Source organism: Leuresthes tenuis, unplaced genomic scaffold, assembly GCF_036924035.1.
Source record: "Leuresthes tenuis unplaced genomic scaffold, fLeuTen1.0.hap1 SCAF_12, whole genome shotgun sequence".
In the NCBI taxonomy this organism is placed as follows: Eukaryota; Metazoa; Chordata; class Actinopteri; order Atheriniformes; family Atherinopsidae; genus Leuresthes; species Leuresthes tenuis.
Genome location: NW_027325366.1, coordinates 32944543 through 32958837, shown reverse-complemented (window position 1 = coordinate 32958837; position 14295 = coordinate 32944543). Strand labels below are relative to the sequence as shown.

The 14295-nt window shown below is 43.0% G+C and overlaps 2 protein-coding genes across 2 annotated transcripts; both read right to left on the bottom strand.

The window, feature by feature from the left end:
- Positions 1-435: 435 nt before the first annotated feature.
- On the bottom strand, positions 436-1524 carry LOC140319275 (trace amine-associated receptor 13c-like). The gene is made up of 2 exons (XM_072396864.1): positions 1364-1524; positions 436-1243 (listed from the first exon to the last, which is right to left on the bottom strand). Exons 1-2 carry the CDS (start codon positions 1522-1524, stop codon positions 436-438), a joined length of 969 nt encoding a protein of 322 aa, XP_072252965.1.
- A 5519-nt stretch (positions 1525-7043) lies between these two features.
- Positions 7044-13378, bottom strand: LOC140319274 (trace amine-associated receptor 13c-like). Its single transcript, XM_072396863.1, has 8 exons — positions 13246-13378; positions 10608-10649; positions 10428-10555; positions 9673-9779; positions 8489-8498; positions 8340-8390; positions 7962-8161; positions 7044-7854 (listed from the first exon to the last, which is right to left on the bottom strand). Exons 1-8 carry the CDS (start codon positions 13376-13378, stop codon positions 7044-7046), a joined length of 1482 nt encoding a protein of 493 aa, XP_072252964.1.
- Between the last annotated feature and the right edge of the window lie 917 nt (positions 13379-14295).

The window sequence follows — 14295 nt, the reverse complement described above, 5'->3', positions numbered from 1 at the left end:
TGAAAAGATTACCAGCAAATATACAAACTAGACTGACACAGAAAGGTGGAACTTTAAAAGGATTTATAGATTTTTGCATGTAATTTTAGTCCTGATTTCAGAATTGTTACACCTCAGTGGTTACAGGCATTAATCTGGTGTCACAGTAATAATACTGCAGTGTCGATATGCTCCTCTGAAAGTGAGAAAACATCCTCTTACCTACATTTAAATATCATCGCATAGTTCAAGAAACATGTTAAATTGAACACAACAGCCTTCAGAACAGGCGTCCTCCTTTAATGCCAATTATGTTTTTCACAGGTTTAACAAAAGTAAACCCACACACTTGAACTTGATGTAACTGATGATGTGTTTGTGGAAACAGAGGAACTAAAAGTATCTTTACATCTCAATACTATTATCTGTGCTGAGCTCAAGAGTCAAGAAGTGTCTTTACATCATGCTGATGTCACAGGAGTCTGGCTTCAGTATCTGAAGTGTAACAATGAGCTGAATGGCTTTCCTGAACCAGGGGTAAAAAAAGGCATAGATTATGGGATTGAGGCAGGAGTTAAAGGCGTACAAACATGCTACAAAAGCAAGAGATGAATTGAGTGAGCTATCTTGGCCTGAGAGAACAACACAATAAAATGGGCACAAACACAGTAGAAACACAACCACAATAACACCGAGAGTCCTGGCTGCTTTCAGCTCAGATTTCTTAGCAGTTACTGAATGTTTGAGATTGGTGGCGGTGATATGAGAGCGCATGGCCCGAGCCTGAGACACAGCCACCACAAATACTCTGAGATACAGAACTATAATTACACCAATGGGAACGATGAAGGAAAAAGTCAGATCTGCATATCCTGCAATGTCGTTCATAACAAAGGCACATTCTCCAAAGCAGGAGTTATAACTGCCTGGTTGTTTCAGGTTATCCATCAGAATCAGACTTTGAAATATTAATGAACAGATCCAACACACACAGACACAGATCTTCATTCGTTTCTGTGTGATTTTGGAGGTGTAATGCATAGGGTAACAAATAGCCACATAGCGATCAATAGATATGATCACCATGTTTCCTGTGGACGCAGAGGTAATGACATATGCTAAATACTGATATAGAATACACATGAGGTCACCGAGGAACCAGCAGCCGTCTATGAGCTCAATATCAAAGAACAAAAATATGCCGACAAATAAGTCTGACACAGCCAGAGAGAGGAGAAGGAGGTTGGTGGGAGTGTGGAGCTTCCTGTGGAGGAACAACAGAAACATTTAAACTCTTTTTGTCCCTTATATCAGTTATCATTCATAAGAAAGCAGATACAGCACAGAGTTAAACATGAAAACGTTAAAAATAGTGTGTTTCTACCTGAAATGTGAGATGGAGATGATGACGAGCGTGTTGAGAATCACAGTCGGCACAGAAATACAGGACAGCACAACGTAAATCAACATGGTCTCAAAGTGAGGACGCTGTATCCTCCTGCAGGAGGTGTTGAGCTGTGGAAAGCAGAGTTCAGTTTCCTCCATCATCACAGGATGGAGAAGCTGCTGAACTCTGACAGCTCTCTGACTGAAACACTTTTATATGCTTCCTTTCCTCCTTCTTTCTCACCTTTTCACTATGGCTTTGGTCCCTATAGAAACTAATGTTGTGTAACTTCTATGATTGTTGTCAAGTGTGATTAAAGGTTGTCGATTGTTGTTTTTCATGTTGCCCAAACTATATATTTTTCTCACCTTAACAAACTACTTTTTGGTTGCAGTTGTTTGCATAAATATATCCAAACTAAAAAAACTCAGTGAGACTGTCTACCTCACTTAAACATTTCTTTGTGGTATTTGTTGACATAAAATTACACTCAAAACATACGTGACCTCTACTGGTCATGAGAGTGGTGACCAAGAGAGGTCGTATATTTATGGTGTTCCACAAGGTTCTGCACTGGGATGAATTTTGATCTCTTGGTTGTTACCTTCAGGGAACATCATGAGCGACTGGGAGTAGTGAGGGTTGGTGGCACTAAAAAGAAACCTGAAACTGAGTCAGGGTGTTGGTGGATCGCTGCCCTGCTCAGGCATTGTTGTGTTGAAGTTTTGTTTTGTAATTGTTGTTTAATCAGAGGCCTGTTCAGGTAAGATAAGACAAGACTTTATTGTCATTGTCACTTTTGCAAAGTTACAATTAAATGGTGCTCGACTCATTTAGAGTTAAAACAAACAAAGTATAAAAATAATTAGTGAGATAGTAAAAGTAAAAAATTTCCAGAATTGACACAGGTATTTACAAGAATTGCACAGGTGTAATAGTATAAACAGAATAGAATATAGACAGACAAAGTTGTGTTGATGTAAACTAAGTTGTATTGGTTATAAATATATACATATATGTATAAAGGAGTATAAAGGAGAAAAGGAGGGCCTCTTTATAATAGTATTGTGTGATGGGATGTCTAAGAGACCGAGGCTGTCATGTGATTTTGTATTAGGAGCAGAGATAAAAACAGGCTGGCATAAAGCTGTTACAATAGGCCAGCCATGTTGGCTCTGCCCTCATCAGCTGTATTAGAATAGGGCAGCCATGTTAGCTCTGGCCCCTCATCAGCTGTATTAGAACAGGGCAGCCATCTTGGGTCTGGCCCCTCATTAGTTGCTATGGGCAACAGCTGCGCGTGCCAACTGTCAAATCTGCACCTCACTTTGTCCCCTTAAAATCATGGGGTTTAATAATGAAGCACAACTCTGGAACAAACGGCCGCTTTTCGAAAAGTAGAAGTCGTATCCGAATAATTCGTGAACTGTGAGTGCCAGAAGGGACGGGGGAAGCCAGCGGTTTTATTATGGGTGCCCCATGCCAAAGGCAGGGCACACATATTACTATTGCTCATACTTATTATTCTCCCGCTTCCGTCACGTTTTTCGGCGCGCTACTCGTCCCGCAGCGAAGGGCCGACTAAAATAAAAAATACATGGCTGCGTGCGCGCCGATGGGGAGAGGTGTGCTTGTATTTTTCTCTCTCAATACTCGACCGGAATAGCGGATAAATGGGAAAAAGCGGGCAAATTGTCAATGGAAAAATTAATGGAGAACGCCAAAAAGAGGCAGTTTGGGGCTCGAACTGCCTCACATTGGAGGCCTCTGAACTCAGCCATACAGCGTCACACACACATCATTCAAAATTTGTGTGTGACAGGAAAGACTCAGCTTTAACTGTGGTAAAGGGCTTGTTAATCGCTTATACAGCTTTGACACAACGGCAGTTTACGTTTTAGGTGTCCAGAGGAGGTCGTCTCATGTCAGTTACACTGTAACTGTCACTCTAAAAATCTTTAAAAGAACATTTCTCGAACAAATTCCTCTCACGTCCAAAATATCTGCCTGATCTTGATAAATTATACATCAAAACGTAGGTATTTTAGTTGTCTTTCACCCAATGTGACTGTCATTGAGCTTGGCCTCACAGATTTCTCACAAATCACCTGTGAGCGAAGAGAGGGAACATTCCATCCCATTATAAAACGGCCAAGCCCTGAAATCAGTCGGAAAACTCATTTTAAAACTGCCATAATAAAGGAGCCACGGGGGGTAGAAGAATAAAAATGACACCGCTGGCTTCCCCCGTCCCTTCTGGCGCTCATGGTGTAAGAATTATTCGGATCCGACTTCTACTTTTCGAACAGCGAGCGTTTTTATCCAGATTTCTGCCTCAATATGAAAACCCCATGATTTTAAGGGGACAAAGTGAGGTGCAGATTTGGCAGTTGGAAGTTGGCAGGCACAGCTGTTGCCCATAGCAACTAATGCTGCCCACACCCAAGATGGCTGCCCTGTTCTATCACAGCTGATGAAGCCAGAGCCAAGATGGCGGATGACGGCAGAGCCAAGATGGCTGATGAGGTCAGAGGAGCAGGGCAGGAGCAGGGCAGGAGCAGGGCAGGAGCAGGGCAGCAGAAGGGCTCATAAATTCTGCCTTTAACTCATGTTTTCCATTATTCAGAACAGATTAACAGGTTCATGCCAGCGCCTGATGAGACAAATGCGCGCGATAGCGCGCACTTACTCATAAATTTCCATTATTCAGAAGAGATTAACAGGTTCATGCCAGCCCCTGATGAGACAAATGCGTGCGATAGCGCGCACTAACTCATAAATTTCCATTAATCTGAACAGATTAACAGGTTCATGCCAGCCCCTGATGAGACAAATGCGCGCGATAGCGCGCACTAACTCATAAATTTCCATTATTCAGAAGAGATTAACAGGTTCATGCCAGCCCCTGATGAGACAAATGCGTGCGATAGCGCGCACTAACTCATGTTTTCCATTATTCAGAACAGATTAACAGGTTCATGCCAGCCCCTGATGAGACAAATGCGTGCGATAGCGCGCACTAACTCATAAATTTCCATTAATCTGAACAGATTAACAGGTTCATGCCAGCCCCTGATGAGACAAATACGCGCGATAGCGCGCACTAACTCATGTTTTCCATTATTCAGAACAGATTAACAGGTTCATGCCAGCCCCTGATGAGACAAATGCGTGCGATAGCGCGCACTAACTCATAAATTTCCATTAATCTGAACAGATTAACAGGTTCATGCCAGCCCCTGATGAGACAAATGCGCGCGATAGCGCGCACTAACTCATGTTTTCCATTATTCAGAAGAGATTAACAGGTTCATGCCAGCCCCTGATGAGACAAATACGCGCGATAGCGCGCACTAACTCATGTTTTCCATTATTCAGAACAGATTAACAGGTTCATGCCAGCCCCTGATGAGACAAATGCGCGCGATAGCGCGCACTTACTCATAAATTTCCATTATTCTGAACAGATCAACCGGGCCTTATGTGTCTAAAGCAGGCAGATTTCACCAGAAAAAGCCAGAATCTCATATTTAAGACTGGATTATGATCATATAATGCTTGACTGGCAACTACCAGCCTCTCTGCCTCTCTGTGTCTGTGTGTGGACGGGCAGAAGACGGGCAGCAGCTGGGCACCCATCAAAATTTCTTCAGAAATTTTCTAGTTTTTATTCTGCTCCTGTGTGTGGCTCGTTTTTTATGGCAGTCTTAAAATGAGTCTTTCACACTGATTTCATGGCTCGGCCTGTTTATAATAGCAAAGTATGGGAGCTGGAGTGTGCCTCTCTGCGCTCAGAGGTTCAATCTGTGGGGTCAAGCTCAATGAGAGTCACATTGGGTGAAAGAGGACTAAAATACCTCATCTAATGTATACCCCTGATATAAATTAATTTCATTACACTTTTTATAGTTAGAGACACAAGAGAAGAAAACACTTACTTTATGCATTTATTTGCTATACAGAGAAAACAGTAAAGTAGCAATTTTTTATAGGGTAGTCACTTAGACTAAGTCCCCCTTCAGTTGCCCAACAGCTGCCCGCAGTGAAAGCAGTCATTATAACATGTTTACATGATGTTAGGAAAAACAGAATTATTGTGTTGGTCCAACTAAAGCTGGACTTTAAAAATATATTGAATAATGTTAAAATAAGCACAGTAACATTACACTGGAGAGAAACTAATCAATGTCATTAATGCTGACCGAAACTGGATTTTTGTCAGTCTGACATGTGTACATGTATCTTAAATTGTATTCTCCATGTGTACATGTGTACTGCTTCCCAACAGTAAAGTGACACAAATGTTATTAGGTTCTCTGTTCATGCTCCAAAGTTCCAAAGCTCCAAAGTTTCTTCTAGTAAAAACTGTAAAGTGTATATTAATCCATCTGAATTCCCAATAATAATAATAAAAACATTTCCAGACTGTCGCTCTGCTCTAATAAAATCTTGATTTTATAACCAAAGCCTCATCTAACAGAATCACCATTCAAGTAACTTAAAGACAACCGTGCAGTGAATTCAGCTGTATTTACATGGACCAGGATCTCTCACAGAGGAGGTTAGAAGCAGCAGAATATCTTGAACCTTTTCTCATACAGTCCACAACGCTGCAGTGTCTGATAACCTGTAGTCAAGAAAATTATTCCACTCCCATACATTTTTTTGTATGTCCATTTACATGGACGGTGGTCCAGTTAAATGGACAAGTCAAGCTGTAACTGTTGCTCGACTTCTACATGTTTACATTTATTAGTTTGTCACTTATCGTGACTGTAGCTGAGGAGGAAGAGCAGTTGTGTGCCTATCGAAAGGTGAAGTGTCCAATGCCTCCATCTGTGTGTGACAGAGAAAAAAAAGCACGAACAGAAAAGCCCTGCATAGCTGTTCTGTTCTCTATCAACCATTACATGTGGAAAGTTATTATACAAGTTCTCTAGAAAAAGCCCTGCATAGCCTGTTAACTATATAGACTGAGCTAGTCTATAATATCAACCATTATTATATAAGCGTTCTAGTCAAACATTTCATGTGAGGCCTTGATGAAAGATGAATTTTCCAAATAAAACCAGGAATAAGAAAATGAAAAAACAACAATTTTTCTCAATATTCATTTCCAAAACTAAAATGAGAAAACTGATTTTTCAGCTTTCGATTTTATGCTCAAATGAATTATGGAAAAAACAAATAAAAAGCGTTTCCCTTTTCATCCAAATTTGATCTGAAGCAAGTTCAACCTAGCTGGAAATGACCATGACCCAGAAGTGGCTGGGACAACATAATGGCCTTGAGGATTGAGGATTTCTACGCTGCTAAATCTTTTTTTGTTGTTTTTTTGTTTTCTTATTTTTTGTTTTATTTGGAAAAACAAATGATACACAGATTATTTAAAAAGATTCATGGATGTTTGCATCATCAACAAATTCTCAACATAATTTAAGAAACATGTTAAATTGAACACAACAGCCCTCAGAACAGGCGTCCTCCTTTAACGCCAATTATGTATTTCACAGTTTTAACAAAAGTAAACCCACACACTTGAACTTGATATAACTGATGATGTGTTTGTGGAAACAGAGGAATTCAAAATATCTTCACTTTTAAATGATAAATAGATTATAGATAAATAAATCTAAATACTATTATCTGTGCTGACCTCAAGAGTCATGAAGTGTCTTTACATCATGTTGATGTCACAGGAGTCAGGCTTCAGTATCTGAAGTGTAACAATGAGCTGAATGGCTTTCCTGAACCAGGGGTAAAAAAAGACATAGATTATGGGATTGAGACAGGAGTTAAAGTACACAAGACAAATGACAAAAGTTGCAGATGAAGCACTGAGAGAGCTATCTTGGCCTGAGAGAGCAACACAATAAAATGGGCACATACACAGTAGAAACACAACCACAACAACACCGAGAGTCCTGGCTGCTTTCAGCTCAGATTTCTTAGCAGTTACTGAATGTTTGAGATTGGTGGCGGTGATATGAGAGCGCATGGCCCGAGCCTGAGACACAGCCACCACAAATACTCTGAGATACAGAACTATAATTACAGCAATGGGAACGATGAAGGAAAAAGTCAGATCTGCATATCCTGCAATGTAGTTAATAACAAAGGCACATTCTCCAAAGCAGGAGTTATACCTGCCTGGTTGTTTCAGGTTATCCATAAGAATCAGACTCTGAAATATTAATGAACAGATCCAACACACACAGACACAGATCTTCATTCGTTTCTGTGTGATTTTGGAGGTGTAATGCATAGGGTAACAAATAGCCACATAGCGATCAATAGATATGATCACCATGGTTCCTATGGATGCAGAGGTGATGATATATGCTAAATACTGATATAGAGTACACATGAGGTCACCGAGGTACCAGCAGCCGTCTATGAGTACAATCTGAAAGAACAAAAAGAGGCCGACAAAGAAGTCTGACACAGCCAGAGAGAGGAGGAGGAGGTTGGTGGGAGTGTGGAGCTTCCTGTGGAGGAACAACAGAAACATTTCAACTCTTCTTGTGCCTTATATCAGTTATCATTCATAAGAAAACAGATACAGCACAGAGTTAAACATGAAAACATTAAAAACCTGAAGTGTGAGATGGAGATGATAACCAGCACGTTGAGAACAGCAGTCAGCACAGAGATGGAGGACAGTATGATATAAGTCAGCATGACCTCAAAGTGAGGACGCTGTATCCTCCTGCAGGAGGTGTTGAGCTGTGGAAAGCAGAGTTCAGTTTCCTCCATCATCACAGGATGGAGAAGCTGCTGAACTCTGACAGCTCTCTGAGAGAATGTTTTTGTCACTCAGTGAATTTATCTCCACCCACCTCTCCGTCCTCCACTGAGACTTGTAAACTGATCTTTCTGTGCTCAGGTTTCTCTAACTCAGATTTCCCTGTCCTGCATTCGCAGTTTCTTCCATAATTTTAGTTTTTCTGTCTACGTTTTGCCATTGCAGCACCTGCAGTTTTTGTTCTCGCTTCTGGAGCTTGAACCTCCAGTTGGGTCCTCTCTAACACAGTTAGTGTCAAATCTCACGAGAAGGACAATGATTTTATAATCAATAGTGATTTAATGAGTTGGCTGAAACAAAATTGGTTGGTCACTCACAGTTCTGCAACTTGCAGGGCAAGAGGGCACCAATAATGACACGAGGCCAAGGAAGAGCTGACTCTCATTCTTCTCATTCCAGCCACTTGACACTGTGAACCACTCCAGTGCAGCTGAAGGTCATGGCTTGAGGAAGCAAACAGAACTACATCAAATCAAGCAGAGATGCGACCCTGGGGTTCCCAAAATCAGACGCCCTACTCTCCACATCTACACCTCAAGAGCCTGTCCATGAAAATCACAAACAGGATCAGGGACAAAGGGCAGCCCTGGTGGAGTGCAACATGCACTGTAAATGAGTTTGACCTAGTGCCAAGAATGCTGACACAGCTCTTCCTTTGGCTATACTTTTGCGAATACCTCGCAAAAGCGATTCCGGTACTCCATACTCCCTCAGCATATGCCTTCCACTGAATCCCTCAGGGAACACAATTGTGAGCCTTTTCTGAGTCTACAAAACACTTGAAGACTGGATATTCAAGCTCCCATGATCCCCTCAGTTACTCTTCAAGGCTATAGATCTGGTCCACTGTTCCACAACCTGGGTGAAAGCAACACTGCTCCTCCTGAATTTAATCAGTCGGAGACTCCTCTCCAACACCCTGGAGTAAACTTTCCCGCGAAGGCCGAGCAGTGTGATCCCCCTTGTCGCTGAAATTCACTATCTGGTCCCCTTTCTTAAAAATGGGAACCAACACCTCGGTTTGCCACTTCACAGGTGTTGACCCAGACTTCAATGCAGCATTGAAGCGGCATGTTAGCCAAGATAACCCCACCGTGTCCATAGAGTTTAGCATCTCAGGGCGAATCTCGTCCATCCCTGGCACTTTACTGTTGGGAATCTTTTTGACTATCCTAGTGACTTCAGTCAAGGTTATGCATGAGTCTTACCCCAAGTCCTCAGATTCTACCTTCTCAAAGAAGGACATGCTAGATTTAGGAGAACCTCAAAGTGCTTCTTCCACTGCCCAAAAATGTCTTTAGTTTGCCTCAGCAGTTATCCACCAAGGTCAAGCACAATCTGGGCTAGACCCTGCTCTCCCTCTCTGAGTTGGCTAATGGTTTGTCAGAAGATCTTTGAGGCCAACCGAAATTCCTTCTCCATGGCCTCACTGAATTCTTCCCACACCTGACTTCTAGTTTCAGCAGCCACCAATGCTGCAACCCTTTTAGCCACTCAGTACCTGTCAGCTGCTTCAGGTGACCCCCAGGACAACCTAGCATAAAGGCCTCCTTCTTCAGCTTGAGGGCTTTTCTCACGGCTGGCGTCCACCAGCAGGTCCTCTCGTAACTGCCACAACAGGCACCAAAAACCTTCAGGCCACAGTTCTTAGAAGCTGCAGCTGCAATGAAGGTCCTGAAAATGATTCATTAAGATTCCATCCCCAGTTATGTGAGAAAATTTCTCCCAGAAGTACGAATTGAAGACAGGGGGAGGGGCCTCCACCAGTTCCAAGTTCCCCCTTACTACGCATTTGGGCTTTCCAGGTCTGTCTGGCAGTCTTGCCCACCAATGGAGCCAACTCACGACCAGGTGGTGATCAGTTGACAGCTTTGTCCCTCTTCACCCACGTATCCAAGTCATAGGCTGCAGGTCTGATGACACGGCTACACAGTCAACCATTGCCCTTTGGTCTTAGGTGGCCTGATACCAGGTACAATTATGAATCACATTATGCTTGAATATGGAATGGACAAAAAAAAAAAACAGCGCACATTCAGATCAGGGCGGCTATTCCTCCCAATCATGCTTCTCCAGGTCACTCCATCATTACTGACAAGGGCTTGAAGTTCCCCGGTAGAACAATGGAATCTTCATCTTCTTTGACTCTAAGAAGGCCAGGTAATCTGAGCTTTTGTTTGGTGCACCCACTCAAACAACAGTCAGAATCTTCCCTCCTGCGACTTGCAGCCACGGTGAGACAATCATCTTGCTCACTGGGGTGATTTCAACGCCGAGGTGTTCAGCCATGGGCTTGTGAGTATCCCCACATCTGCCGCTCTCCATAAACAACTCCAGAGTATGAGAGTCCAGCCCTCTCGAGGACTTTGGTTCCACACCCAACGCTATGTGTGGAAGTCAACCCAAATATACATACTTAGTACCACACCACCTCACATGCAAACTCAAGCTCTTTCCCCACCAGCGAAGTGACATTTCCTGTCCCAAGAGCAAGTTTGCAACACTGGGGATCGGCATCTTTCAGGCCCCCACTTTCACATGTTGTTGCCCATCTCACATAGCACTCCCAACCCTAAATTTCCTCCCTGTGAGTGGTGGGCCCACTTGGAAGTGGCTTCCTGTTTCTTCTTTGGGCCTGGCCCAACTGAGGCCCAGGAGTCAAGGCTCGGCTACCAGGCACTCAGAGGCGAGACCACCCACCCTCCTTATGGAAACTCAATCTCAAGAAACAGTTAAGTCCAACAGGCAGGTTCAGTCTCACGTCATTGGGTTCTGATAAATAAGCAGCTTAAGTTGATCTATTTGCTGCAAGTGGTTAATCATTCAGGTGGACGGGAATGAAATGCCCATCCTTATGCCGGTTCCTCCTCGGTGCTCCCGTCGTTACCTGCGTCACTTCCTGGTCAGAGGTTGTTTGGCCTGACAGGACAACTGTGTGTCTGGCTCCGTTTCCTCACCCCCCTCCCCTCCTCCCCTCCCCTCCTCCCCGTACGTGGGCTGTGGTTGTTTGGCTGTGGTAGATGCCGGGTCCTTTCTTCCTCCCTCCTCGTAAATCTGTGTGTCTGTTGCTGCTAAAAAAATATTACTGTATCCACCTTAATTGGGCTTCTGCTGCTTTGTCTCCACTGCATTTGCTGGTTGTTCCACGGCTTCTGACGCATGTTTTTGCGGCTCATCTTCACAGCGTCATACTGCAGTCTTGTGTACAGTGTACCTTCATCCCAATACATGCTGCACTGCTTGGTCAAAGCACTGTGGTGTATGACAATTGTTTGTTGGCAGCTGCGGGGACATTCTGTCACTTTGGGTGAATGAGTATGTGGAAGTGTACGTTACGTTATTGTTGGTGGGGAAATTATTTTAATTGAGTTCTTTCGTTTTATTTATATTTTTTGACCACAGTAACCTTTATTTTCCTTGATAGTTGCTGGAGGCCGGTGGTGGCGTCTTCCTGTCTTGTCTTGCTGTGTCCTTGGGAAGTAAGGTTATTTCACAGAGTGTGTGTCTGACATGTGCGTCAGGTGATTTAAGTTAATTTCTTTTTTTGGGGGGATCCCACTCCTGCAGTAGCTTCTGTTTATCCACTAGGCCCCAGCTATTAGTTTTGTTTTGTTTCTTTATGTCAATGAGTTTTTACAGGAATTTTTAATGGTACAATTTTGTAAACCGCTGCTTCACAGCAACAGAGTTCCAGGTTCAACTCCCGGCTAGGGCCTTTCTGTGTGGAGTCTTCATGTTCTCCCCTTGTATGTGTGGGTTCTCTGCGGGTACTCCGGCTTCCTCCCACCGTCCAAAAACATGCGTGTTAGGTTAATTGGTGACTCTAAATTGTGCTTGGGAGTGAGTGTGAGCGTATGTGGTTGTTTGTCTCGTTTGTCTCTGTGTGGCCCTGTGATGGACTGGCGACCTGTCCAGAGTGTACCCTGCCTCTCGCCCAATGACCTCTGGGAAAGGCTCCAAACCCCTGCGACCAACCGACGGATTAAGCGGGTCCAGAAAATGGATGGATAGATAATTTTGTAATAAAATTTATATTGTAAACTTGGAACCACATCTCATGCCTTCTTGAGCAAACGGAACCGTGTGCCTTGTGTCTGTTCTAGTGATTCTCTGGGTGAAATTCCCAGGGTGGCGTTGTTGACCCCTTCATTTTGTCTGGGTAATATTTGGCACCTTTGCTCCCTCCTCACTGCTACATTAAAATAACTTCTCCCTCAAGCATCAAGCCCCTTATAGAATTGAGAAGTAAATGATATCTCAGGCAGCCTAATGGTCAGTGTAACTCTTCAAACCTTCCACATATTGAAGGTTCATGGTTTAGGTTTGATATTTGCTTCTCCGGGGGTCGGATCACGGGGGCAGCAGCTTTAGCAGAGAAACCCAGACTACCTGATATTTGGATTTAGTAAGCCAAACCCTTGTCAAAGCCAGTTGGGAAAAGAATAAAAACACATTTTCCACCTAAAGACACCTTATAGAAATACATGTCACACTCATACCTAAAACCTATAGCTGCCAGTTTTATATGTTGTTGTTGGATTTATTTGGAATGGCGGCAAACAAACAGTGACTCTTAAATCGCATTCAAAACCAACCTTGCTAAGTTGGGATGCCAACATCAGCTCTATGTGAGTACTGCAGGTATCATTACATCCTATCCAAAGAGAATATTGGTTGTCTGGATGGTTCTGCGAAGCCATTTCTTTGACACATCTCTAATCTCAGATTTAACAGGCTTTGTGTAATCATTTTTGCAACCGCCCCAAGCCAGGACTGAGGCTAAAATCATACACACTTCATGTCATTGACAGGACAGGTTGTGTAGATGTGGAAGATAAATTAAAGGCTTTCATGTTCATCTCCTGCTCTCAGGTCAGTCAGATGGACTTGTTTACTCTGTCCAAAGTACCATAGATGGTCTGTTTACGTCGCAGCTTTCCTATAGTCGACTTGAGTTGTTATGACCAACTTAGTCTTACATCCACACACCCTTCTTATAGTATAGCTGAGTAAAAGCATTCCATTCAGTTAGGGATATTTTTTATTTCTGTTATATTCAGACACTGGTTAGCACCGTTTTCTTTCAGCAAGAGGGTTCCTGGTTCAGTTCCCAGCTTGGGCCTTTCTTGGTGGAATTTGCATGTTGTCCCCATGCATGCATGGGTTTGCTCCAGGTACTCCAGTTTCTTCCAACCGTCCAAAAACATGGATGTTAAGTTAATTGGTGTTTCTGAATTGGCCCTTGCAGTGAGTGTAAGCGTGTCTCTGTGTGGCGCTGTGATGAACTGCCGACCCCATCTAGGGACTACTCAACCTCTAAACCAATGACATCTGGGATAGGCTCCAGCCCCACTTATGACCACTAGTAACACATTCTCTGAACATCATTACAGTCTAAATCTGCCAGCGTGCACATATGCCGCATGAGTTGATGCATGGACGACCATCTCCCTGGTCCAATATGTTACCTGCAATACAGCTGATATCTCCCTTGGGAACACTCAGGACATTTACACGGCACTAGAATAAAAACAGATTGTTTTAGTCAGCCTAATAAACACATTCAGAAAATACAGTTAGAGATCAAATCGCTCCTGTACTCAACTAGACTCAGATGTTCCAACAACAAAGGATAGTAAACAGTAAACCCAACAGCACAAATGGAATATACAGAGTTATCTACTAATAAGCTGAAATGGGACATACAGTTTGTCACCTATCATGACTGTAGCTGAGGAGGAAGAGCAGTCATGTGCCTATCGAAAGGTGAAGTGTCCAATTCCTCCATCTGTGTGTGACAGAGAAAGAAAAGCACGAACAGAAAAGCCCTGCATAGCTGTTCTGTACTCTATCAATAATTACATTTGGAAGGTTATTATCCAAGTGCTCTAGTCATACATTTCATGTGAGGCCTTTGAAAAGATTACCAGGGAAGATACAAACTAGACTGACAAAGAAAGGTGGAACTTTAAAAAGATTTGTGGATGTTTGCATGTAATTTTAGTCCCAATATCAGAATTGTTACACCTCAGTGATTACAGGCATTAATCTGGTGTAAAAGATTACACCAGATTAATGCACCAGATTAGTAATACTACTGCAGTGTTGACATGCTCCTCTGAAA

What these genes read in the sequence shown, in the direction of transcription:
- LOC140319275 (XM_072396864.1), bottom strand. Translation starts at nt 1,524, where the DNA reads ATGGAGGAAACTGAACTCTGCTTTCCACAGCTCAACACCTCCTGCAGG. An exon ending in ATCTCCATCTCACATTTCAG is followed by an intron (nt 1,244 to 1,363) that starts GTAGAAACACAC and finishes GTTCCTCCACAG; the next exon opens with GAAGCTCCACACTCCCACCA.
- LOC140319274 (XM_072396863.1), bottom strand. Translation starts at nt 13,378, where the DNA reads ATGTTTTTGGACGGTTGGAAGAAACTGGAGTACCTGGAGCAAACCCAT. An exon ending in CCTCTTGCTGAAAGAAAACG is followed by an intron (nt 10,650 to 13,245) that starts GTGCTAACCAGT and finishes CTCTTGGGACAG; the next exon opens with GAAATGTCACTTCGCTGGTG. An exon ending in AGCGAGAACAAAAACTGCAG is followed by an intron (nt 8,162 to 8,339) that starts GTGCTGCAATGG and finishes ACATTCTCTCAG; the next exon opens with AGAGCTGTCAGAGTTCAGCA.